At 49.9% G+C, this 27,540-nt stretch overlaps 1 protein-coding gene across 1 annotated transcript in view; it reads right to left on the reverse strand.

Annotated features, from left to right (window-relative positions):
- Nucleotides 1-2,087: 2,087 nt before the first annotated feature.
- Nucleotides 2,088-27,540, reverse strand: part of Adamts2 (ADAM metallopeptidase with thrombospondin type 1 motif 2) — a 201,100-nt gene continuing 175,647 nt past the window's right edge. Inside the window, exons 11-22 of the mRNA XM_048451945.3 lie at nt 26,169-26,314; nt 24,023-24,198; nt 21,063-21,196; nt 20,254-20,377; nt 19,288-19,368; nt 18,591-18,757; nt 17,192-17,351; nt 14,649-14,781; nt 13,736-13,943; nt 11,391-11,520; nt 10,421-10,510; nt 2,088-5,405 (exon numbers count right to left, since the gene is read on the reverse strand). Coding sequence (XP_048307902.3) covers nt 4,945-5,405; nt 10,421-10,510; nt 11,391-11,520; nt 13,736-13,943; nt 14,649-14,781; nt 17,192-17,351; nt 18,591-18,757; nt 19,288-19,368; nt 20,254-20,377; nt 21,063-21,196; nt 24,023-24,198; nt 26,169-26,314 — 2,010 coding nt within the window. The 3' untranslated portion in view covers nt 2,088-4,944. The remainder of the gene's footprint in view (nt 5,406-10,420; nt 10,511-11,390; nt 11,521-13,735; nt 13,944-14,648; nt 14,782-17,191; nt 17,352-18,590; nt 18,758-19,287; nt 19,369-20,253; nt 20,378-21,062; nt 21,197-24,022; nt 24,199-26,168; nt 26,315-27,540) is intronic.

A 27,540-nucleotide genomic window follows, 5' to 3' on the forward strand; every position in this document is an offset into this window, starting at 1 on the left:
AAGCTTTAGTTTCAGAGACCAGGTTGGGGGCATACCTCAAAGTGCTGACCTTTCTCCTCCCTGCCAGAGCACAAGGAGAATTTTCTTCTGTTTTCTCTGTGTCTTAGTTTCTTTTCCTGTAACAACTTAGTGGAGAAAGGGTTTATTTTTTCTCACAGTTCAAGGGTACAGCAGGGCTGGAAGCAGCTGGCCACATCCACACCCTGGAAGCAGAGAACAAGGGATGCTAATGCTACGCTCATCCTCCATTTCACACAGTTCAGGACCCCAGCCCAGGTAATGGCGCTGCTACTGTCAGGATGGGTCTGCCAACCTCAGCTAAGTCAGTCAACAGAATCCCTCAAAGGCATGCTTAGAGGCTAAATAATCTCTCATAGGTGTCTTTGGAGAAATGGGCAGTGGAGGCAAGTTGTGGGATTCCCCTCTGTATGCTGTGAATACCTTTGGTTAATAAAGAAGCTGTTTTGGGCCTGTGATAGGGTAGAGCAGAGCTAGAAAACTAAATGTAATGCCGGAGGAAGAAGGTAGAATGAAGAGAAGCCATAAGCCATGTAGTCCTGCTGGACACAGACACCTGAAATTTACCCAGTAAGCCACAACCTCGTGGCAATACACAGATTAATGGAGATGAGTTAAATTAATATGTAGGAGCTAGCCAAAAGGAAGCTAGAGCTAATAAGCCAAACAGTAATTTAATTAATACAGTTTCTGTGTGGTTATTTCGGGTCTGAACTGCCGGATGGTCAGGAAACAAACAAGCAGCCCTTCTACTACAGGGGAGCACATGGCCAAAAAGATAAGAAAGGAGGGAAAAAAGAATGGAGAAGTGTACACAAGAAGGAAGAAATGACCTTGGTGTCAATAAGGATTTTGATGGAAAAATGTTAGACTGATCTGGATGTGGGAGCACACTCCTATAACCCTGGCAGTTGGGGAATAGAGGCAGGCAGATCTCTGTTAAGTTTGAGACCAACCTTTTCTAAATGATGAGCTCTGGAATAGTCTCGAAATGAGGGCTGGAGAGATGGCTCAATGGGTAAGAGTGCTTGCTGCTGTCCCAGAGGACCAGAGTGTGATTCCCAGAACCCACACCAGGGGGCTCACAATAACCCTTAACTCTAGGTTCAGGGAATCTGATGCCCTCTTCTGACGTCTGTAGAAGCCTGACACGTGGCATTCACACACATACATAAGTAAACTTTTTAAAACAAACAGCTGGTGTTAAACACTGCACAGCTCATACTAAATGCCTAGGTTACCTCATCACTGAATGATGTCACCAGGAAGGCAGTATCAACTAGATATTTGCATGTGTCCCAGAGTGACCCTCAAAATAGTGAAGTGGACTGTGATTTTATAAAAAAGATAGAAGTTGACAAAACTATAGAAATACAAACTAAAATCTACAGTCAGGAGTTATTAAGAATTATCAATTTAATATAAGATATTATTAGAATAACAAAGCTTTTAAAATATGGGCATTCCTAGTATGTAGCACCCAACAGCTGACAACTATGTATTCTTTTCACAGCCACCCCCCAAGGATTTTACACAATTAGAGGAGTCTGCCTTTCAATTCCCTACCCTACTCCCCAATACTGGCTAGCACACAAGTGGGTGAAAGCGAACACTTCCTAAGTGCAATGCTGCTAACAGGTTGACTGCCTAAACTTAGAAAATACACATACAAGCCGTTCAACTAAACTTGAATTCCAGAAAAATTTTCTTTTTTTTTTTTTTAGTATGTCTCTTATTTTACTCTAAAAGTGTTTCTGTTTCTCTGGATTTCAAATTTAGCTCAGTGACTAGTATTTTCTCCCGGAAAGCCTACTCATAGGAGAAAGGGTCACAGTAATTGGGTTGAGGTGACTCTTGGCTAAGTCATATCCCAAGGTAAGTTGGAAGAGGATGCCCCTTCTCCCCCATGGGGTGCTGATTTAAGCAGCCATAGCCAGTGTTCTTAGATGTCTCCCTGCCCCAGGAGTCTGGGGCTCATTGCCAAGATTGGCTTGCCAACGTGACACGTCTCTCCTTCCCAAGTTTAGGCTGGGGATGACTGTAGTCAAGGTAACAAACCAACACGGTCATGATTTGCAAAACCACAGATGCTTTAATAAGTTATGAAAGTAAAGAGTCAAGTTTTACTATACAGAACAAAAACACAGCAATGGCTGTTGTCAGATAAAATGTTGTGATTTAAGTTGAGCACCGTGTTTGGCTCCATTTGGTGGCCACCTGTCACACAGGAGTAAATAGAGTCAGAATGTTACCTCGGACAAAGACATTGCTATTGAGTACCAGTTATATACTTAAAATAGACCCCAAAAGACAACTCTTAAAACACAAATGTGAGGTTTATATGCGAGATTCCACGGGATTTCCTAGGGACTTTCTTCAAATGTGGCCTGATTCTCCCTAAGAATAAAAAATGACTCCCAGGTGCCTTGGGAGTTCTTTCTGGGTGACGTAGGACAGTCTGGGTGATTACACAGTGCTGAAAACTCCTAGAGGACACCTACCTGCCTCTGGGGCTACAAAAATGCCTCAGAGGTAAAAGCTGCTTTGAATGCCTAGGGCTGCTTCTAAGTCCATTCTCCAGATAGTCCTATGCTCAGGAACTCGCAGTGTCTGAGCCCAGTGGGCACTGTGTTCCCATGAGCACCACTAGCTCCATAGAGGCCTGGAGGCCCACAGCCCAAGACACCAAGGATGTCATGTGGGACCTCATCTCCCTCAGGGCATCTGACTTGCTGGGGCTGTCCTGCATGGGGCATCTATGAAGCCCTGCTTTACTGGGATCGGACAATGGAGTGTTACTATCCTACAGCCATTAGAATGGGTAAACTCAATCATATTTTGGCTACTATAAGTCTAAACATTCCTCTGCATTCTACCGAAGATGGGAAATACTCAGTTCTTCAACCCGTGGGTAAACCCAGCTGACCTGGATTCAACAAATGAGGGCCAGCCACAGAATTCATTCTCTGCTTCAAGGAGGCAGGAAAGCAGAATTGTTCTTAACTACATCCTAGGAGACATTCAAAGGAATTTTTCCAGTTTGGTTCTTTGGGAGCTGGGCAGTGAGTAGTATGTGTGGGATGTGGAGGCAAGGAAAGGGTGGCAGAGTCTGTCCACCCTCTGGGAAGAAAGTTAAGCACCGTCTTAAACATTAGTCCAGCTGGTCTCTATGCGCCGACTTCTTTCCACAGGCCATCCATAGACACCCTGCCCCCACACACGCGCACATGCAGATTTACACAAGCACGCTGAGCACCTCGAAACTCAGTGGAGGATGAGCCACAATGGCATCAACTCAAGTCTCAGGATTCTTACTCTGATTGACTGGGGCAGGGGGATGTCAATAAAAGAAAATAATCTAAGATCTACAATTGGTGAGAACACAGAACTTCTAGAAGTCTCAGGATTATGGTCAGGTTAGACCCAGCTAGGGAGCTAATGTGCCCTGGGTCTTTCCATGTGGGGATGTTGGAGTGACATGCTCACAAAATGCCAGGGAATAAGAGCCAAAGCTCAGCACCTCCTGTCATCCAGCTGCTCCCTTTAAATTCCCCCTTCACATCTGGCTCACCAAACACTATTCTACCACAGACAAAGTTATCTGAGCTTCTGAAGATGAAAGGTAAAGTGGGGCTCCCACCTCCCACCCTATACTTCCTCTGGCAGACAGTGCTGTTGGGTTCTATAACCTCTAAATGTTGGAAGTGGGCAAGGCCAAGGTCAGACTACAGGCAAAACCCACCCTCTTAACCTGAGGCCTTAGAGCCTGGTACCTCACCACCCCGGTGGTGGTACTGGGAGCCCAGGAAAAGGAGAGTCCTGGGCCTTGGGTCACAAGCTGGGTCACCCCAGCAGAGGACATCCTTCCTCTCTGTGGCCTTGGCCCAGGCTGGCCAGGGAAGAATACTGGGGCTCTTACACCAAAGCCTGGGAGGCAGCAAGCAAGGCCAAGGTGAGTGGAGAGGAGAGAATCCTTGTTGCCTTTGACCCAATGGCTCCTGTTTGCAACTGTCCTCATATCCCCATTATAGGAGTCTCATCACTTTCCTGGAAAGAACTAGATAGGTGCACAGCCCATGCTCGGCTGAGATCAAAACACTGTACACCATGAGCACCGGATGTCGAAACTGCACCAGATAACTAGGTAATAATTAAAACAAAGACCAGCGGTTATAGCCTGGTGGGTGTAGACCTAAAACTCCCAGGTCTTCTACTACTCCCACCCCTGCAAGTTAATATATTTTGAGTACAGGAAACCCAGATGGCTGGATGTGCAACATAGGACAAGGCCAGGTTGGTAAGGCAGAAACGTCACACTGGCAGCTAGAGCTGGACACTACCAACAGCCCTAGATAAATGCCGTGCTCTGGTTGGTTGGAGCGTTCCAACAGCCCTAGATAGATGCTGCTCTCTGGTTGGTTAAAGTCCACTTCTAGCAGCTACCACACTTATTCACTCATCTGCCTGGCCTTTGAGGTCATTTTGGCTCATGACCCCTACTTCAGTGTACTCAACCTGGCAACTGATCTATTAAATAAGGCATCATGTCACTTTATAGTCCCCAGTGGTCTCATGCCTTGGGCTGGGGACTGGTCATCACCAAGGAAATGGAGGTTCTCAACCACTGCTTAGTAAGTTGGAGCCAAGTTTTTTTTCTCTCAGAGGTATTCCTCTTGACCTCCCAACATTGACAGAAACTAGGGACCTTGGATATTCCAATCTAAACCTAAGACCACCACAAAATTTAGGTCATTCCTAGCCTGGAAAATACATGCTAGGCTGATTGTCACATGCCCACCCCCCTCCATATATATCCTTTCGTACTATTTTCCAAACCTTTTGGAAGCACAACACAGGATTTGCCATCCCATGGAATATAGCTATAAGCAAGGGGAAAAAGCTATTGATGCGAATCTTTCCATTTTATTAGAACTTTCCGGCCTTCTCTTTTCTCTGCACTGCATTAATGAGCTCCTGGATCCTTTGGTTCCTCGTCTTTACATTCAGGCTCGGCCGTCGAGGGATCAGGTTGGTAGACTGGACCTCTTCATCCACACCATGGATCTTGTAGGGGACATCCACAGCATTGGTTTCTGGGTGGTCCTCCGTGGCATTGATGCTGGAGGCATTGAGGGGGGCCTCCAAAGGAGGCCCTGACAAAGGCTGCACCTGTGTAGCTACAGTGGGTCCCGGGAGCGTGGGCATGAATACTTCGATGTCATTGTGCTTCCCCGGTGGAGGTTCCACGCCTGCATCCTCTATGAGGCTGAGGTTGCCGGGCGGGTTGCAGGACTTGCAGCAGAGCTTGTTGTAGCTGGGGATGGAGCAATAGCGAGACAAGACTTCCATCCTACAGAACATTGACTTGTCGCCTTGGCACTGGTCCTCTGAAAGAGAAGAGCGGGAGAAATAACCAAAGGACAAGGTGAGGGGAACAGGTACCCATTGCCGAGTGCAGATTGCTGGAGGAAGCATGTGACAGAGTCCAGAGGCAGCACAGAGGCAGTGAGCTTGTGTGGAGAGTCAGTGTAATCGCAGGGTCCGAGTCTCTGAGCGGGGTGGCATCCACAGACCCCCACCGGCAGTGCTCCCCTTCTGCAATCAATCACCAGCTGACCCTGCCTTTTCGGTGCATCTCAAACGTTCAGACGGACATGAGACCTTCTGTTCTTAGAGACTCCAAGTTCAACCTTAAGGATGGGACTTAACCGTATCCCCAATATAATTTTGTGGCAGGATTTGACTCTATGGTAACTTACAAGTAGTAACTATAACAAAACCCAACTGGAATGAACCAACCCCTAAAGCTCAGCTCCCCCACCCTCAGCTAGAGCCTCACTGTGAGCCACCTGTCCTGACCTGACCTCCCAAGGTGTTTCTGCCAGAGACGGAAGACTTGGGCTTGTGCAGGTCTTTGGACACTTGCTCAGACTTATCTGATGTATCCTGTCCCTGCCACTGCTCCATCCAGCCATGGTACTGGAAGCTGACCAAACCCAACAGCCATGCCAATTTGAGGTTTGCCTATAGAAGTCAGAAAGCTATATGGAGCCATGGGCCAAAGGCATCATTCTACCTGATTTTATAAAGGAAGTTTTATTGAAACACAGCCACATGGATTATCGTCGATTACCTTCCCACTGTAACAATCGTGGCATTGATGTGACAGAGACCAAATGGGCTCCAATGCCTAAAATATTTGTTGTCTGGCTCTTTGCAGATAATGTTGGTTAACTCTGGGTCAAGGGCAGCCCTCCATTAGTGGTTGGCCAAAGATACTGTTCAGTTGACTGCAGGATGCCCCCCTTCCACTTGGCGTACCAGGTAGACTTCTCTGTCTGATTTCCTCTGACTGAACTACATGACTTCAGTTTTGAAAACTGCCAGTTTTCCAACAAACCAGTAAGTGAATCAAAAAGGTCATGGGTTAAGAGCTTGGTGTATGAATAACAACCAAGAAAAATATATCAGTCAGCCCTCTGTGTCCACAGGTTCTACATCCTTGGATCCAGTTAACCATGAGCAGGATTTGGGAGAAACACTGTATTAAACAGGCTCCTTTATGGTCATTATTCTAAAAAAAAAACACACAGTAAAACAGCTATATGTGTGTGCTACATTGTATTGGGAATTATATGAAATGGGGGGGGGGACAAAGTGTTTGGGAGGATGCACACATCATATGGAAATACTAGACCATTTTATTCCAGGATGTAGCCATCTGCACAATCAAGGGGTGGTTATAACCCTTATTGAAAGCACTCCAGTGGTGTGTCTTTTTAAACAATTCTGCTGACCAAACAGCTCCCCTAGATAAAGGAGCTGTCCATTACACTCCCTGCAGGCTGAGCTGTGTGTCCCGAAGCTCTGGCGGATGAAAGGCTGCCAAGATAATTTTAATTTTTATGATATTTGATTTTCCATTCCATTCCCAGTGGCAACTAAATAGCAATAACTCTTGGATTTATTTTTAAAGATAGGCTTTCACTAGTAGACCAGGCTGACCTTGAACTCTCAGAGATCCACCTTCCTCTGCCTCCAAAGTGCTGGGATTAAAAGCATGCACCACCATGGGTGACCAAAACTATTGGCTTCTAAGGAATGATGCTAAATCATTGAGAGCATGGCCAATCCTCGTTAGCACTTGGATGGGAGACATTAAGTTCCCCGTGTGCCCCTCCCAGAATCTTAGTGGCATATGAATTCCATCTGGATTATTGATTGCTTCCTGTTAGTAGTTTTCTTGAATGCCTTTTAAAAGTTATCGTTTATTTTAGGAGAAAATTGATCCTAGTGTCATTCATAGGAGATACGTACCATGGACAGCCTCAAATGTGAATACAGAAAAAAGGCAAAGTCACTTTCAAAATCACCAATCTCTATTGGAATCGTCCTGCAGAGAATTCTGAGTTACAGAAAAAGTAAAGTGTGACAGATGTTGGGAAAGGCACAAAGCAAGAATTTCTCTGATGTCATAAAGGGTAAAGAGAAACAGGAGGGATCCCTTGGTGGGAGCAAATACATCATGAGTGGTGGGCTCACGAGCCCATTTCATCATTCTAAACCTCATGAAACTCATTTATAAAATGAGTGGCACCTTCCCCTCCATCATAGATCTTAGAAGTGCCCTGTGCAGGTGGCCCCCTGGGTTCCCTTAGAGGGCAGCTAGTCATGACTCATCTCTGGAGAGATGGACTGAGGGACACAGAGTTGTCCACACGACTATCCTGGGGCTCCTGTTTCTCTTCAGCTATGATTCCTTTGATTGACAAGCAGAGCTATGGGCAGTAGACCCAACCATAGCTCCTGTGACACTGCTGGAGCCTAGAGCCTAGGCTGCCAATCCTATTTCTTAGGTGCTGGGCCATCTCCTCCTATTGTTCTTTCTCATTACCTCCTGGCCTTTCTTACTGTTCCCCAGCACTGAGGAACATGGAGCAGGAGTCCCACCCACAGGACAAGACAGGCCTCAGGTGAGGAGGTCCCTGCTGGACTCTGACCCACTGCCTGGTTGTTGTGGTAGGTGAGAAGACACAGGCCCTGTGACTATTAAGAGCAAAACTTAGGCAGTACAGGCAGGCAGGGATGTGCACATGTATGTACACACACACACACACACACACACACACACACACACACACACACGACCACTGCCCTGCTTCTCCTAAACCAACTTTCCCAAGACCACACCCCTCTCCCATTCTTGGGTTGAGAAGAATCTACTCTTGATGAATAGGTATCTCAAGGCGGGGCAAGGGCCTGACAGTGACTCAGGAGACATAACCTGTACCCCACATTTCTGCTCTGACCCCAAGAAAAGAAGAAGCCAACCTAGGCAGCACCAAGGAGCAGAAAACCTAGACATCTCTGCAAGGTACTCAGCACCGGCAGCTCAACACTCAAGGCGGAGTACAACAGCCCTACTTTGAAATTTTTTTGGTATGTGTGTTAGTGAAAAATGGGCTCTAAACATCTATGTTGGGCGGGGAGGGCACGAAGTCACTGGAGCCAGAAACCAGGTGATTAGTGCTACTGGATGGTGCCACATGGCACCTCGGTGCTGCCTGCCAGGAAGGCGAAAAGAACAAGCCGCCAGCTGACCAAACCCAAGCTCCCAGTTGAACTGAACTTTTATTGAGTTTATTTGTGGGATGCATGACAAGAGGTCTTTCCATCATTAGTAAGAATAAAAGGTCGTTTTCACAGTCACTTTGGCACACACTAATGTCTCATGGAAAGGAAGAAAAAGAAAAAAAAACAGAAAAGCAATGACGACAACAAAACCTACATAATACGTCATTAAGTACATACAAAATACTAATAAAATATCCCTGATAAACCAAAGTGCGTACAGACAGGAGGCAAATGCCCAGGACCATGTTGCACCATCTGCAACCACACAGGTCACTCACATCGCCTCGTCAAAGTTGGAAGTTAACAGTCGTGAGAGGATTAATTTGCAGTTACACACCAATTATTTACATAACAGTAATCAGTGCCAGGGGAAGGAGGAGGAGGCTTGGCTGCATGGTCCAGCAGGAATTAGAGTTATTAACAGATGAAGGTGGCTGGGGCCAGCTGGGGCTGGTAGGACTGTCAGTTGGGAGTGCTACATTGGTCACGGCTAAGGACCCAGGTGTGTCACCCTCTGGGTGTAAGGCCGCGCTGTGGGAGCTCCTTGTAGGAGTCTCCGCAAAACAGTCCGCGCCAACTGGCTAGGTGGGCGTCAGAGGAGGACCCCTTATGTCAGAGATAGATGGAGGGCCTGCTAAGGCCCTTCACACGCGGATGGTTCAGAGAGGGAGCAAGGCCCTCTGGACTTAGAAACCTTACCCTTGGCAAAAGGTGGGCAAAATGGGTGGGGTCCCCCTAGATCTTCAGTGCCTGCCTCCTACCCGGATCACATCCCCCACCTGAGGCTGGAGTCAGCAGCCAATTCTGTTAGCTTTCAACTTTAAGGCATCTTCTACATAGTGTTTCTAAGCAAAAAAGCAATAAAAATTGAGGTATTCTGTAGTTGTTCACACTGGTAGGTGAGGCACATCCATATCTGTCAATCAGTCAATCATCAATCAATCAATCTCACTTTCAATCCTCTGAACGGGTTGTATGCACACAACAAGAAAAAGGCCATTGGAGCAAATGGACCGAGAATGGAAGTGGTGGTGTGTCCATGACATCCCATTTCAGGGACCTGTCTCCCTGCCTCCTCCTCCATATGAGAGGACAGGGGGATGGGGGCCGAGGGCCGTGTAGATTGGGTGCAAAGGCCGGACGGAAGCAGGCCATGGTTTCACAAGTCAGAAAGGACACACTCAGCGAAGGGCAACAGCAGCAGTGACAGCAGCAGCAGCCGGGAAGCCCCTGACACCGCAGGAAACTTGGGGTCTGTCACCCCGGCACAGGAGATGCAAAAAAACGCACACCATAGAGACCCCTGTGGTCTCACCTCAATGGTGGTGGCGTCTGAAAGGGGATGGGGCTGGCTTCCCCTTGGAGTTGACCCGCAGCTTCAGCCTGGAGGGATGTGGCCCAATGAGGCGGTCGCCATGGCGAGGTGGTCACACTCGCACAGTGGCCTCAGGCCCCTCCGGCACCACAACAGATCTTTGCCCCTTTTTCAAGCCATCGCAAAACCAGGTCCTGGCCCCCCTACAAGAGGCCAGTGTCCCCAGACCAGGCCTCCTTGAGGCTGGCCCTTGCTTGCCGCCACCAAGCCGGACAAGCTCAGAAGGAGCAGGCTGAGCACACAGGCCCAGCGGAAACAGATTCACCCAGAGAGCGCTCAGCAGGAGTCAGGGAAGCTTTCCATAGAGAGAGAGGAGGGGAGCCCAAGGCAAGCTCCACAAGGCGCAGGGCATGCACTGGAGGGCAGAGGCAGAGTTATAAACGGGTCGGTTACTTGACGAGATCTTCCGGATGGGTGAGTCAGGGTCAGGCCGGGACAGCCACTGAACCACGTAGCTCTTCTTGGAGGGATCCGAGATGTTTCCTGGAAGGAAAAGAGGAGGCTGCAGCTGCCAGGGCACCATTAAGGACCACCACCACAGCATCCACAGCAAAGCAGCTCGCCTGCAGGCATCCTGGGGCCCAGGGCTATAGGGAAGCAAGGTTCCTATTCCTGAATAAACTGGTCTAGTCTCCTGCCTGTCTGTGTCCTGGGACCCAGCAATGTCTCTGCAATTATCCACTTTGGGCCTGTCCACCTACTAATTCATGTCCTGCTCCTTCACCCTCTTCACCCCACCTTACTTCCAGGGTTCCTTGTAACTCAAACTTGTCACTGGAGAAACATGGTGAGGATGACAAATCCTGCCACCCCTAACAGGACCTCTTGCACTCTGTCCTCTGTAGAAGAGAATAGTGGAGATGGGGTTCTAGCCTTGAGCTGCGGTGTGGACCAAGATGTTGAAACCCATGTGATACTGGACCAGACATCTGCACAGTGTTCTTGGCTGCTGTTGTCAAAGAACACAGGGCACCCTCTACTCACATGGGCATCCCCTTCCTGCATTGGCATCTCTATTGCATAGGCCACACTCCTGCTGTGCTGTGGTTCACTGTGGGTCATTGGAGTTTAGTGCTGTAACATCATACCATGAAGGCAGGGTTGGGCTGAGACTTCTCTTCTGTGCACACCAGGACCTGCCTAAGGACGCTCATGTGTCAACCGCCAACCACCCCAGGCCCCATCCTATTTCTTTCTAGGGAAAATCTCAGCCCTGGCTGGGAGTGCTCAAGTTCAAGTTCACCCACGAACCCATGACAAGCCCAGCCATTTTGGAAGAAGGGTAGAATTTAACTGCACCAGGCCCCCACTTCCCCTCTCCTAGGCTGTTACATGCTGGGAGCCAGGGGTGCACAGGGCTTACGGGGACAGGGTGCAAGCCTGCAGATCCTTGCTGTCTCGGGCCGCTCCTCCCGGCAGACACCGAAATTATCATCTGCGGTGCGGCAGAGGACTGGTCGCTCCTGGGTACCGTTGCCACAGGTTACCGAACACTGTAGGTACAGAACCATTAATCAGGGTTATCTCCCATACTGGGCCTCATGCTCCCGGGGCAGTGACTGGTGACCCATGGGAGATGGTGTGGGTCTTGTCCCTTGGGGGCTCTCCTAGAATGCATATGCCCATTCCTCAGGGCTACTGTGATGCCAGCACATTTGGGTCCTCCCTTCCTCCCATAGTTTGGATATAATTTAAACATGTCATTCCAGACATGTGTGTTGGCAGCTCTGTCCCCAAGGTGGTGATAATGGGGGGGCAAAACCTAGTGGGGACTTTTCTTGACCTGTTTGGACCTTGGCTGCCTGCTTCTTCATGGGCTCACTCTCCCATGTAGCCCATTATGGTGCCATATGTCATAAGGTCCTCCCTCATAAGGGCAAAGTTGATAATGCCAGCACCATGGCCTAAACCCTTCAAAACCATGAACTAAAGAAGCCTCTTTATAAGGTAGCCAGAAACCCTCTACACTGCCATAAATCCCTATGGAGAATCAGTCCCCAGGAAAGTAAAAACAGAATTGCTATCTGGCCCATTGCTCCTGCGTCTATACCCAAAGGACTCTAAGTCAACATACCACAGAGGTACCTGCACATCTGTGTTTATATCTGCACTAGCCAGGAAATGGATCGAGCCTACCTGTCCACCAACAGATGCAAAGAGAGAGAGAAAAAAAGTGGTACACATATGTATGTGTTTGTATGCGTGGGTGCATATATGATGGGCAGGTGTACATGCATGTGGAGGTCTGAGGCTGGCATTCAGAGTCTTCTTGGCCACCCCCCCCCCACCTTATTCATCGAGTCAGGGTTTCTCATCCAAACTCTGAGTTTGCGGACACAGCTAATCTAGTTAGCAAGCTCACTCCTGGGATTGCATCTCTTACTCTGAGCTCAGGAACTACCGGAAGGCTGTTATACCTAGCAGGCATTTACATGAGTGCTGGGGAATCCAAACCCCAGTCTCTGTGCTTGCACAACAAGTTGCTTTAACCATCAGAGCCATCTTCCTAGATCCCGCGTGATGGAATTTTATTCAGTCATAAGGAAATAAAAAATCATGGCACTTGCTAGAAAATGGACACAGTTAGAGATCCTATTAAGTAAAATAATCTGGGCTCAAAAGGACAAATTCTGTTTCTCCCCTTATGTGGAACTCTGTGTGTGTGTGTGTGTGTGTGTGTGTGTGTGTGTGTGTGTGTGTGTATGTATGTGAAGATCATGACACTCTTGAGGGGTACTATTTGGGGACAGGAAAAAGGGAGAGAGCAACGGGAAAGGGAAGTGAATTAGAACACGTGTGTGAAGACGCCATAATAAAACCCTTTACTTTGTATGCCAGCTTCAGAGCAGAGATAGGATAATCTAGATGATGGAGGAAAGCAATGCCATTATAAGGAGAGACTATTAAAGTGCGTCTGCCCACAACCTTCTCCACAAAAGGCTCTCAAGCACCTCATTATGCTAAAGGAAAATGGTTTAACACACTTCTCTCGCTAAAGGATGCTGAAGGCCCAGGAAAATCTGTATTAGGCTGGGGCTCCTGCAACATCTCTGATCCAGTCCTGGAGCCTTTGGCAATCTCTCCTCTAACTTCCTCTCTACACACAGGCTCCAGTACCTTCTAGCTCCCCACCCCACACTTCATGTCCCCGAGGAGGAACCAGAAGTCCACTCATACCCCAGCTCCTGGCACTGTGACTCATTCAACCCAGCCCTGCACCCTTACTGGGAATCTGGGGAAGAGTCAACTCAGCAGACTTGGGATTCTCAAGCTCCTCACATCCCCAAGCAGCAGCCTGTTTTGTGGAATGACTCTTGTGCAATTTCTGGGGACCTAACTCATGGAAAGTTCTATCTGATAAAGATTAATAATAATAATAATAATAATAATAATAATAAAGTTTCTGCATGCTTAAGGCCTTGGGGCAGGCTGGGGCATGCTTATTAGGTAAATTAAACCATCAGTGCAATTTATGCATGGTAAATGTCTGCTCTCTGTTCTTCTGGGATCTGAGGTCCCTCACTCCATCACTATGTAGCTGGTTCCCTGATGGAAGGCCTGGACTTCCATGCTATGGCTCTCACTGGTGCCCTGAAACCTGAGCTGTGGCCAGGGGGACAGGAGTTGTAGCAATGGAATGGCTGTCTAGCTCAGGCATTTCCAAGCTCAGTTTGGGGTCAAGAGCATGGGGTCAAGAGAACAGCTTACCTGGGACCAGGACCCAGCCCGCCACCGCCCAGGGCAGAGCTCACGGTTGCAGGCCCTACGGCTCTCAGGACGGTGGTCGTTGCAGTGTTTGGTGTGCACAGAGCGGGTGGTGTTGTTGTGCAGGGGTTGAATACAGCGTACGGAGCGCACCTGCATGCCGGTTCGCCCACAGCTCTGACTGCAAGGCTCCCACTCACCGGTGACCCACCTGCCGGGTGGAGTGGCAGGTGGTCAGGAAAACAGTCTGGCTGTGGCCCAGGTGGGCAGTAAGAGCAGAGATGTCAGCCCGTGCCCTCCGACAACTGAGGCTCTCCCTCGATTCATAAAAGCGCCTGCCATGTGTGCAGGCTTATGTGGAGAGGAAGCTAAGCCTCAGATACGCCCCTACCTATCAGAATCCAACAGGTTCTCCTGGGGCTAGTGGCCTAAAGTGTTCTGCCACTTGTCTGTTCCCTCAGGGTCCTTATCCTGACCACGGTTTCATCATCTGAGGGCGTTATGCACCCTCCCCAGCAAAGCTCAAGGGCTCTGTGGGCTCTCTGAGCCCCTGTCCCTGCTTGTCCTCTATTCAGCCACCTTCCCTGACCTGGGCCCAGAAATGCAGCTTGCCAGTCCGAGGGTCTGAGAATCAGCACTGTTGCTTAGGAACATCTAGGACAGCATCGGAAGTCAGCCCAGGCCCTCTGGGCCTCAGTTTCCCCACCTAAGTGTTAACAGTTTTTGTCTTTTATGAGATGCACATGGAGCTTCCATTTAGTGGGTCAGAAGTGGGCCTGCACCTTTAAGCCATGGTGTGGTGGGTAAAAATCCTAACACACCATGAGACACCAGGCCAGGGCTTCTGGCAGGCCCAGTTTCAATCATCCCCTCCCCCGACAATGTACCTGGGCTGTGGCCCTCTCCCACCACTCACACAGGCTGGGAGCACTCCTGAGGGTTGCAAGCTCGGCGGATGGCTTTGGGCTTGGCCAGGGCACTGCAGAAGGCTCGGTGCACCATCTTGCTGTCCAGCCTCCGGCGGCAGCCATACTTGGTGAACTGGGACCCTGAAGATAGAGAGCTTGAAGGGGCTCAATGGGGCAGTGGGACCCCCAAGGGGGCTGGAGAGGTTGGGCTTCCACCAGCAGTGTTAACTCCACTCTCCTTTCGCATCTGCTTTCTTTCTATATAGTCCAGGTTAGCACTGAACTCATTCTTTGTCTGGTATTCCCTCAAACTTGTAATCCCTCTGCTTCAGTCCTCCAAGGGCTAAGACGGCAGACAGGCTTGGGCCACCATGCTCTATTCCTCCTTGCCCTTAAAATGACTTAGAAACCGAGGCAGGAGCCTTGGGGAATCTAAGTAGGAACTCACCTTTCACCCCTTCAAAGGGAGGGCAAGAATGCAGGCTCTCTTGATGGTCCCCTCCATCACTTAGCCATTTGCTCTATCTTGGGGTCTGATCAACACAGGGCACCTGGTCTGCGTGGCTCCTTGTTGTCACTGACGCCTACAGTCTTTCTCCATGTGGGTGCTGTTCTACCCCAAGACTCCTGGGAAATATCTAGGGTATCTAGTGGCTAGAGGCTGGGAGTACCGCTCAACCTCCTTCAATGCACGGCACCCTACCCCAGGACAGAGAATAACAGAACCTGAATTTCCATAGTACCTAGTGAGTCTACAAGAGAATCTAAGCACAGCCAGGCAGTCTGCCCTAAACTGGGCATCCAAAGGAATCTTGGGAAGCAGAGGATTAAGTGGTGCTGACCCGCGAAGAGGGGTGGAGGAGACAGTGAGATAGCACAGATTTCCCCCAGAGAAGCAATGTGTGTTTAGGACAAGCAGTTGCTGTGGATCAAGCAAGGATATGAAAGGCCTGGTCTCCATCCTGCAGGGCTATCTGAAGGGGGTGGGGCCTGAGCAATCACTGAGGATGTGGTCTTGAAAGCCGGGACCGGAACCCAGCCCTTTCTTCCCTCTCTCACCTGCTAGGCTAAGGTAAGGTGGAGAGCTGCTCCTTCTGCTGCCTATATGCTCCTGTTATGATGGGCTGCATGGACACAGCTCAGAGCATTGGGACCCATTAACCATGGGACAAAGCCTCCAAAATTGTGAGTGGAAATACAGTTTTCTTTTTTTATAAGTTGATTTTCTCAGGGGTTCATTACAATGACAGAAACCAAATACTACACCCGAAGCTGGTATGGCCAAGTTGGGAGGTAAGGCATAGAACATCAGTGTGCCCAGATGCCTGCCTGGGCCTCAGAGGCCACAGGGAGAATTTTGGCTTTGGTCTCACAAAAGGAGGGAGCTACTGGAGGTGTCACAATGCAGGACAGGGAAGGGTCTGGTTCATGCCTTTATTTTAGTTTTTCATATGTATGTATGAGCGTGTGTGTGTGTGTGTGTGTGTGTGTGTGTGTGTGTGTGTGTGCATGTGTGCACTCTGTGGAGGCCCGCAGATGATGTTTGCAATCATCCTTGATTCCTCTTCCATTTCATTGATTGACACAGGATCTGACAATCAAATCTAGAGCTTGCCACTGTGGTTAGTATCAATAACCAGCTTGCTCCGGGGATTCCCTGATCTCTGGCCTTCCAAGGCTGGAATTATAGGCGCGCTTCCATTCCCATCCTACTTGTACACAGTTTCTGGAATCTGGTACTCATCCTTGCAAAGGCAAGTATGTTACCCACACATCTGTCTCTCCGGCCCTGATTCATTAGAAGGTCATTCCGGGACCTAGAGTGGACCCACAAAGGCCAACAGGATGATGGTGCAGATAGAGCCTTGGCAACTGCAGCCAGAATCAGAAGGGCCTGCTGGTGAGATCCAGGTGGGGTGGGAAGATGGTGCACCATGGAGGCAGAACAGAAAACTGAGAGTATTATAGCTCAGGATGAGGTTTCCCCGCCACCTGACAAATTCTTTGATGTCAGCGGAGACCTCTTTCTCTCTATCTCTCCCAGTCCCCAACTCTAGATTGATCAGGTTTGTGGGGGTTTTCTGAATAGACTTAGGGGGCTCCCCAGAAGTGTCCCCCATGCTTCTGGAGTCTTGCTAGTACTGCTGCTTGATCCACTCACACGTCAGCCTCTCATCAAGCTGCCTCGCTCTATGCCTCCTGATGCTGTCTGTGATGTGACCTACACCCTACAGGCCATTCTGACTACATTTTACCTGATGTCCCAAGCACCTGCCCTTCCCAACTCACGGACCTTTCCCAGCCTAGGCTAAGCCTTTGGTCTCTTCAGTGGAGGTCACTGCTGTGTCTTTCCCCCACATCCTTCTCATAGTTGTCAGGGCAAACTCCCTGGCCTCAGAGCTGTCGTCAGGAGGGCACTGTTGGCCCAGGACACTTGACTCTCAAGCCCATTCAAACAGCCCCAACCTCCTCTAGGCTCACAGAGAGTCTCAACCCAGGGGTGCCCACCTCCGATCAAGGCCAAGAGCCCCAGCAGTAAGAACCTCCTCACCTCCACCGCAGGGCTTGGAGCAGGGAGACCACTTTTTCAGGGCCCACTCATGGCGCACAGAGTCGTCTTCCAGGACATTGTTGTCGTCGACATTGAGTGAGTCCTCATGGATCATGTATTTGTATGTCAGTGAGATCCGAGAGTCTCCTTCGGGGATAACCTGGGCCCACCCCAACATGGTCATGAGTACGGCTGCTCAGCTTCTCATCCTTCCTCTATAGCCAACTCAGAGGCATCAGGCAGACTGACAACCAGGGGAGACAGACAGTCCCTGACGGTCATCTTGAAAGGTTTTTCAACTTTACAATGGCACTTGGAGCCTGAAATTTGGACCTTTTCCCTGGCTAGTGGGATGTGGTGCAACTCTCTAGTGATCCTGACGGTGGCAGAGAGTCCTGGCCGTAGTTTAGGTGCAGCCAAAGCACTTTTGTATGACATGTTTACGGGCTAATGAGGATACAGCCACAAAGGAGAATCTATATAGAACTAGGACCTCACAGTCTGCCGGTCACACCATTTAAAAAATTTAAATTAGCTGGGCGGTTGTGACACACACCTTTAATCCCAGCCCTTGGGAGGCAGAGGCAGGTGGATCTCTGTGAGTTTAAGGCCAGTCTGGTCTATAGAGCAAGTTCCAGGACAAGCTCCAAAGTTACAGAAAAACCCTGCACCTGCCCTTAGAGACCTGAAGTGGGTGTCGAATCCCTCAGAGCTAGAGTTACAGGCATTTGTGAACTGCCTGCTGTGGGTGCTGGGGTACAAGTTCCAGTATTTTTACCTTGAGTCACTAGCCCTCCCACTCCAGCTCACACTCATTTTTGAGACAGAGTCTTGCTAAGTTGCCCAGCTGACCTGGAACTTTCTGTGTAGACCGGTTACCCTGGAGCTTGCTTTAATCTTCTTGCTTTGTCTCCTGAGTGCTGGGATTGCAGATGCATGACACCATGCATGCCTGGCTCAGTGTGTTGTTTGTTTGTTTTGATAAACAAACTACATGATTCAAGCAATTAATTAGAACTAAAAAATTTAAAGTGACTTGAAAATCCAGCCCCCTCAGGACTCTGCATTACCAGGAGCAGCCTTGTGATCCTGCACCCAGGGGACTTAGAATCCAGTACCGTTTGGACACAAAGTCCAGTGTGACTGGTCACTGGTTTCTGATCTCTTGGGTATGCGAATTTCAGTACAACAGCAGAGATTAATGTATCTGATGTACACCAGCTGTGAATGTATGAGACTACCTACAGTCAGTAAGAGCTAGTGCAGGAAATGCCCACTCATGACTGACTTGGAGGGAAAGAGGCTGAAGCCTGGGAAGAACGCAGAGGGAGCGTGGGCATCCCAGAGCTCCCATCTTTTCCTGGGGCCATGCGCACCCACGGACTGGCACGGCACTCACCAGGACGGTGATGGTTCCGTGGAGCGGGCCCATGGTCTGCAGCGTTTCCCTCTCATCTTCATTCCTGTATTCCCACTCCACACCCATGGCGATGAAGGTTCTAGAATTGGGGTCCAAGTGATTCTCTTCATTTAAGATGAACTTGCCTGTCTCCAGGTTCTTGACAGCTGAGAATGGTAAAAGGGAGCACACAGGCGCTCCAGTGTGCTGCTGCTAGTGGGGAGAGGGTCATACGGTTTTTCCCAGCTGCCCCCCCCCATAGCTGCCACTGGGTGGTCTGTCCTCGCCAATAGTAGCCCAACTTGCTTTGAAAGTCACACCCTGCTCTTGGTCGCTCTACCAAAACCAGGCTAACGTCTGCATGGGTCCAGTGCCCCCTGGACAGGGTGGTCTTCCACGCTTCTGCAAACTGAAGGGGTATGGCCTGTCTGGGACACAGGGCTGCAGCTGCTGCCAGAGGAGCCCTCTGGTCTCAAGCTCTGACCTCCCCAAGAAGGTGCATGTATGAAAGCCCAGGAAGTGAACTGGGCCAGGTGGACTAGGGCTGAGGCACATCTGTCCATCAGGGCTGTTGATCTCAGGACCTGGCCACACAATCCAAGCCCTTGGGCTTGGGTACTCTGCTCTGACCTTTGCTACTCTGACTCCCGGAAAAATGGGGTCTCACAGGTGTTGAGACATTTGGGCTCTGACTCACACAGATGGTGGCTGGTGGTGTCGGCCTCCTGGATGAGCAGGTGCCTGGCTCCAGTCGGGATCTCAAACATCTTGATGTACTCTTTGGGGGTAGAAAGGAAGCCAGGTGAGAAGACAGGAAACCACTCCAAGGCACACGCCCTCCGAGGCAGCTCCACCATAGACACTCCCAACTGCACTTGGTAGGAGAGGGGTCAACTAGAAATCTCCTCCACTGAACACTCAGGTGGGAATCTAGCTCCTAGTCATGCTGGGAGTCTAAGATGCTCTATGTAGGAGGGAGGCCCCAGGCAAGCCACGTGGACTATCTGCACCTCAGCCCCTCCATCCGCAAACCATGTTAGAATTCCATGTGTGGGGGCGGCAAGGCCAGTGCTGAGCGTCTGACCTGCAAGACTATTCCTGGTTCAGGGCACCTCACCAGAGTCTACATGTTTGCTCTGTGGCCTTTCATAAGAAAACCAAAGAGGTGTTGCTCCATGTCAGAGTCAGACTGACAGACCACAGATGCAGTTAGCTGCTGTGGGCCAACCCATAGGCCTGGGTCATATGGAAGCCCAGCATCAGTACCAGGCTGCTGTGTTTTGGATGAGGCTTGTGGGTGCTCCCCATGTGCTAGATTCAGGGAAGTCCTGATGGTAGCCATTCGTGGACAGGAGAGAGGGAGCCAATAACATGCAGCTGGGCATCCTGGAGGGAGTGCTGAGGTGGACTGACATTTGTGGGCCCTTGACCTCAGGCTTCTGAGGTCCACCTGTAGCCCAGGCCCTGTTCTCCATTCTCCATATCTATTGTGGTTCAGACTCAAGATCCCCAATCAGGTTCCCTTTCCCCCTGACCCTCACAGCCCCAAGCCCCAAATAGTCACGGATTTATACAGTGTCCCCAGGGGTGTGGGCATTCGGGGGTCCTAGCCCCTCAAGGCGCTGTTGACTTTCCACCCTAGGACTGAAGATGGGCTCCTCACCTTGCTTCCTAGGGGACCTCGTGAACGTGCCCTTCACCACTTTACAGTGGGTGTTGTCACCTCCACACACGCCACACTTGTCCTCCTGCTTGCGGGAGCCAATTACCCCATCACAGCCCACCTTCTGCAGGGCAAAAGAGGGCAGGGGACCTTTAAGACCGCGTTCTTGCCTGAGCCCCCCATCTCCCATAGTACCTGATCCCTCCCACAGTGGGATCTGTATATCTCTTCTTAGCAGCTCCTGACATGGGGGATGAAGGATTTTGGAAAGAGGCAGATCCGGCATGACCATGATGATCTGCCTCTTCCTGCCTCAGTTCGTGTAGAGCACAGATCCTATCCTATCCTTACAGCACCTCTGCCCTTAGCCCACACTGCCCTTACCCAACTAGCACACCCCCAAGGTGGCCATGAGAGGTTTCACCCAAAGCTTAAGACGCTTTGTTCCAATGGAGCAACAATGAGGTTGGTGGAATCGTCAAGAGTCAGAACCTAGTGAAGGGTGTCCTTGACATTGTTCCTACATCCTGCTCACTCCCTGAAGATGCCTGGAGATGCTGAGGCTTGCCTCGTAAGCATGGAGAGCTTAGTCTGAGCCCAGATCCTACACTCTACTGGACTCGTCATCTGTGTGTGCCAGAACCAAAAAGTGTGTCGTGGAAGACTGTCTTGGTTGTTAATCAATGTAGGACAGCCCAGTCCACCATGGGCAGCACCATTCCCTAGGCAGCGGTTCCTGAACAGATCAAGAGCTGATTCCAGGAGGTGGCAACCTTGAGCCTTGGTCCACACTGACTCATGTCACTCACCCTGCAGTCCCCACGCACACAGAGGCTGAAGGCATCCTTGTAGGAGCAGCGTGTCCCATCGTGCACCATGCGCTTCATGGACACCACCTCCCCTGTCTCCTTGGATTCGCAATAGAGATGGCATCTCTCCTTGGCTGGAAGGAGAGGCAGGGTGTGATGCTGGAGCCTTTTCAAAAGAGCATCACACCAGAAAGAAAAGTCCCAGTATTCTTAGAGCTCATCTGCCCCACTCCCAGTCCCTGAAATCTGTGCTCTGGGAGGACACACACACAGAGGGACATGTGATGGCAACCTCCTTCCTACCTTTTCGGCTTCTGAGACTTTGACTCTGGTGCTAGCAAGCCTTAGGAAGAGATTTCCCGAGAGATCCAGCCAGGATGTGTATATACCCCACATCCTCCATCTTTACAGCCCTGCCTGAGGGAGACCTTCGACTCTGCAGAGGCAAAGCGCTCTTTGCCCAGCCTCCATCTCAAGAGCCTTCTTCAGAGCCCTCCCCCACTGTGGGCGGATTGTAAATGCATGCAGCCTCTGTGGAAATCAGTGTGGTCTTACCTTGGAGAACTAAACCTATGATCCCCATGTGCTGTACTGCACCACTCCTGGAAATACATCCAAAGGAGTCTAAGTCAGCACACCCTTAGAGACGCCTGCACATCTGAACTGCTCATAAGAGCTGAGGTATGGAAGCAGCTTAGGAATCTATCAACAGAGAAATGGGCCAGGGAAATGTGATGTGTACACATGGAGCTTTATTCGGATGTAGAGAAGAAGAGTACATTGTCTTCAGGAAGATGGGTATAACTTGAGATTTATCATATTAAACAAATTAAGCCTGCCTCAGAAAAACAAGTGTTATATTTTCTCTTGTGTTTAGTGTGGTGAGAAGATAACGGAGGACCAACATGATCAAAATATGACAGACATGTATTCTTTTTTTTCTAAATTTTTTATGTTGTTTTTTATTTTATATGCATTGGTGTTTTGCCATGGGGGTAAGGTCCCCTGGAAGTTGAGTTATAGGCAGTTGTGAGCTGCCATGTGGGTGCTGGAATTGAACCCAGGTCCTGTGGAAGAGCAATCAGTGCTCTTAACCACTGAGCCTTCTCTCCAACCCCGACAGACATGTATTCAAGTGTCACAGTGAAAGCCATTATTTTGTCTAATGAATGATGGTGATTAAAAAAGAGAAAAGAGTCGTTTTCAGTCAACCAAATGCAGCCAGACCCTCTCGGAGTCAATCTCCAGTCCCTGGCGCTTTCTTGTTCTGCATGAATTTATCAGAAGCAATTGCTACACTGGGTCGCCAGGTTGGGTATCCTCCAGCCCCAACAGCTCTGTCACCCCTCAACCCTGCATCAGCACATGTAAGGCACAGCAGGTGACTCCAATTGGTACCCCAGGCTCATGGTACCCCATACACATAGAAGGAGGTCTCAAGAGGAGCAGAACTAGCCTTTTATCATCAAGCCCTCCATGTGTGGGCTCAGCTCAAAGCAGATGAACTATTTGAGAAAGGATTGCATCTGTACTAACCTTGTATGAACATTTCTTTGTTATTCTCTAAGTAATACACATTAACAACTGTGGTGGTTTGAATAGGAAGGGCTTATCTGTTTGAATACTTGGGCCTCAGTTGGTGGAACTGTTTGGGAAGGATGAGGAAGTCTGGGGAAGGAGTGGGAAGTGTGCCTTGCTGGGAGAGGTGTCACTGCAGGTGGGGCTTTAGGTTTCAAAAGGCTCATGTTCACTCTCTGCATCATTGTTATAGATCAAGATGTGTGTTCTCCGCTGTTCTTTCGAGCCACCATCATGAACTCTAGCCCTCTGAAACCATAAGCCAAGTCGAATGCTTCTTTTTTTTAAAAAAAAATTACCTTGATCATGGTGTTTTATCATAGCAATAGAAAAGTAACTAAATGACAACCATTTTCATAGCATCTCTGGCATGCTAGGTAGTATGCACAGACACTCCACTCCTGTATACAGGAACTTGAACATTCATGGAGCTGGGTATCCTATAGGGGGCACTAAAATGGGGATGCATTATCAAGCACTTCTCTTCCTAAAGCTACTAATATTTCAGTTTTGTAAGACATAAAATAAATGTCATTTAATGCTTCACCTGTTTGGTTCAGTTTCTGTCATACACAATGGAAAGTAATGTAAGAGAGGGTAGTGTGGTGGTTGATTTCAATCACCAGCTTGACACAGCACTGAGTTCCCTGGGGAGGATCCCAGTGAGGGATGGTCTAGACTAGGTTGGCCTGTGGCCATGCGTGCAGGGGATTGTCTTCTTCGCTTTAACCAATGTGGGAAGACCTAGTCTAAAAGCGAGTAGCGCCATTCCCTGGGTTTTGGCGCTAGGCTGTCTCAAAGGGGGAAGGAGCTGAGCTCATGCCTGCCTTCGGGCATCCATTCTCTCTCTGCTCTTGACTGTGACTGCATCAGGAGCCGGTAGCCTTGATGTCTCCAGTACAATGGACCGCAACCTGGGACTGTCAACTTGAACAAACCCTTCCTTCCTAAACTGTGTTTGTTGAGGGATTTTGTCACCGCCGCAGAAAGGAAACTACCTATCAGAAGTCACTTGATCGCTTTTCAGGGTCAGCCTCTGCTCCGTCCCACACTTGTAGCAGAGTGTGGCTCTATCCTTGTTCCCTGGATGGTCACTGTGGGAGCTGCACCCTCTGAGCTTCCAACCCATATCCTACATATCCTACAACCTACATATCCAGGGTTCTGGCTCCCCTGGGATGGAAGCCACACCCCACCCCAGAGCCCTTGTTCAAGAGTAGGACCCCGCAGCCACACTAGCCAGCACTGTACCATGTTGTCAGACCAAGTGTCACCACAGCTTTGCCCTGTGCAGGACCAAAGGTATAAAACAATGCATGTCCCTGCCTGCTTCACCTGGGGTCCTGTGCTGAATCCCCCTCTGACCTCCCCAGGAGACTCACCATCCCGGTGCTCATGGGGCAGCCAGTGGTGCTGGGCATCGCCGTGCTCAAAGTACAGGTCCCACTGGCGGCACTGCTCCTCCCGGAAGTCAGCCAGGGCATTGGGGCAGTCCTGGGGGTTGCAGAGCTGGAAGTCATAGGCCAGGCCGGAGCAGGTGCGGCCCCCGTTGGCTGGGCTGTGAGAGAAATCAAAGATTCCCCTTCTTGGGGCCTCTAGAAAAAGACCTGCCCCTGGATGGCACTTTTAGGGAAACCCTTGAGTCTCAGGTATGGAAGGGGCACCTCTGCGGAGTAACAGACACAGCCCTACTAGGACCCAGATAGCTCCCCAGTCAGGCAGGCCTAGGGACATCAAGACTAGAAGGAACTGGTAGTAACCATCCCCCATCTGTGCTCTCGTGAGAAGGCATCCTCTTTCCTGGGCATGCCACCTTCACCCTGGCGTTGAAGCCCAGGACTGTTCATGAACACAGAGCTGTGACTGCATGTTAGGATTCTGCCTGCTCCACTGGACTACAAATTCCAGGATAATCAGAGCTGGTTGAGCCTCCCATCCGACCTCCGAGGTACAAGGCACACAGAGCTGGAGCTGTCGTGCAGCAGAAAACATCCAGGAGAATCCTGAAGTTGTGGAACTGCACATGCATGAGGCCCTATTGGACGTCTGGTGTAGGGCTGGGTCCGTCCACCTTAGAAAACGGGAGCTTAGGAACTTCCCCACTGTGCGGAGAACAGTTCCACCCCATCAGGGCATTTTGTGCTTCGAGCTCTCTGCTGGGCTCTAGCTCTCTTCCCAAGCAAGAGAAAATCCCTCAGCGCTGCTGAAGGGGCCACAGTGCTCCACCTTCCCGCCAGGCTCTGTGTGGGAGGACAGCCTGGGGCTCCAGAAGGCTTCTGTGTACAGACAGGGCGGCCAGACACAGGTCAGCTCTTCTTGACCTTGATGAAGACGTGACCCTTCTCCCCACAGCAGTGACTGCTGATCTTTTTGGCCCCCTGGGGGACAGTGTTTGGGCTGACAGAAATAGTGCAGCTGCCTCAGGAAACAGGGAATAGGAGTTTGTGCTGACTGGCTTTGTGTCAACCTGACACAAGCTGGAGTCACCAGAGAGGAAGGAGCCTCAGTCGAGGAAATGCCTCCATGAGATCCAGCTGTAGTGTATTTTCCTAATTAGTGATCAGTGAGGGAGGGCCCAGCCCTTGGTGGGTGGTGCCATGCCTGGGCTGCTGGTCCTGGGTTCTATAAGAAAACAGACTGAGCAAGCCAGGGAAGCAAGCCCATCAGCAGCACCCATCTATGGCTTCTGCATCAGCTCCTGCCTCCAGGTTCCTGCCTTGCTTGAGCTCCTGTCCTGACTTCCTTCAGTGGTGAACAGAAATGTGGAAGTGTAAACCAAATAAGCCCTTTCCTCCCCAACTTGCTTTTTGGTCGTGGTGTTTTGTCGCAGCAATAGAAACCCTATCTAGTTGCCTCAGTGAGACCAGACAGACTGGATATGTCTAGGGACTTTTGAGCCAGCCTGAACCTGCCTGCTTAGGGGCTGGCAATCAGTTTGTGATTTTATGCGACATGCTAGAGTGACAATATTTTCAGGTAAAGCAAAATTAAATCCCCAGATAGTCCAACACAAGATAGACAAATGACCCCACCATGTGTGTGGGCAGTCACAGAGCAGGCAGGGAAGGAGGGAAGGGCTAAAGGGAAGGAGCCTGGGTACTGGGGCATGAGTGGCAGCCCCTAACACTGTCTCTCATTTGACTACAAAGTAGCTGCTTGGCTCCCATTGCCACTGTCTAGGGTGCTGGCATCCTGTGACCCATGAGAACCTCTTTTGTGGCACCCCCGACTCGCCATCTCTGTCCTACCTTCTATTCTCCACCCCCTAGGCCAAGAATGGCAGAGGAAAGCTGTATCTAGAGTGGATTGTGGGCCCCAGGGTAGTGACCAAGAATTGATGTTTCTAGGGTGTGATGGGCTCTGAGCCAGGGAAGGAGCCCTCTCCCAGCACCCCGGCTTCCTCTCGGGGAGAAATAAACATGGGGAGGTTTGCCTTGTACTCTCTCTGAACTTAGCAGGCAGCAGTGCAATGCCCAAGGCCCCACAGAATCAGGCCCTGGGCCCCTCAGCAGTGTCAGGTCAACTCACTGTGGGTTGTCACACTGGCGGGTCCTGAACTTTACACCCGTGCCACACGTGCGCGAGCAGGAGCCGAACGGAGTCCAGGCGCCCCAATTGCCGTCGCGTTTGAGGATGTCAGGTGTCAGCCAGATGCAGTGACCTTTAAAGCAATGCTAAGCGAGAGGAAGGTGGGCTGGTGAGACGGTTCATCTGTAAAGACCCTTGCTGCTCACTGACCTGAGTTCCATCCCTGGGACCCACATGTGGAAGAAGAAAAATGACGGCCCCATGTTGTAGTCTGACTTCTGTAACACATGCCTCATGCCTCGTGCCCCAAATTAAAAACAACAAAAGTGATTACAAAGACAAGACGGCACGCCCTTGACCCATCGCCTACACCAGAGTTGCTAAAGAGGCCTACACCTCTCAGTGAGGCAGTGTCTGCAATGGCTGCCCTGGACCAGTTCTGAAGGCCTGGAGCTAGGAGCTATAGTATCTGATCTGAGGGTGGAAGAGGGGCACATAGAGTCTGATCTTCCTGTCCCTAAAGATCAGAGCACTCAAGTCAAACAGGCCTTACCTGGCCTGTGACAGAAGAATGTGATGTCCAGGCCCATCCTTCAGGGCCTTGTCCAGCCAGCTCTGAACCACCTGTGTCTGCGGCATGTCATGTTCTCAGGATAAATGCTGCCCCCCCCCATGCCTGGACAAAGATGTAGCAAGAACAACAAGCCAGAGATCTTGGAGACATATCTACATATCTAAGTAGACTCAGGCTATGGAGGAGGAAGACCAAGAAAATAGGAAGCAGAACACTGGAGGGGAAAAAACACTAAATTCTATTGTCTCTTCCTTCCCAGGGAGGAAGCTTATAAAACCCTATGAGAAGGTTAAGAAGATTCCAAAATGTAAAACAGTAGATTAGTATTTCAGAACATCAGAATCCAACAAATGGTTTGTTGACTAGAATAAGAAAGCATCACTCAAAATAAAGATAATTAACAGCAAGCACAATTACTACAAATGACCAAAACTGGAAAATCATCATTTTTTTCTACTTGTGTATGTGCATACATGACTGCATATGTTCAATTGTGTATATGTGTGTGCATGTGTGCATTGCGTGTGTGTATTTGCATGTATGTGGAAAAACACACACATTGCACAAGTGAGTATGAGGGTGAGTACATGGGTGTACTCGTGTCTCTGTGGGGCTCCAGACTATGAATGTGGAGCCAGCAAGATGGTTCAGCAAGTAAAGGTATTTGCCACTAAGCCTAATAACCTAAGTTTGATCCCTGGCATCCATGTGTAGGAGAGCCCTGACCTGAAGCCTGCAGGGGCTGCTGTTCTCTGGAGTCTCCCTCTCAGAGCTCTGAGTACGTGTCAAGGACTCCAT

This window comes from Myodes glareolus, chromosome 9 (genome assembly GCF_982192425.1).
Source record: "Myodes glareolus chromosome 9, mMyoGla1.1, whole genome shotgun sequence".
In the NCBI taxonomy this organism is placed as follows: Eukaryota; Metazoa; Chordata; class Mammalia; order Rodentia; family Cricetidae; genus Myodes; species Myodes glareolus.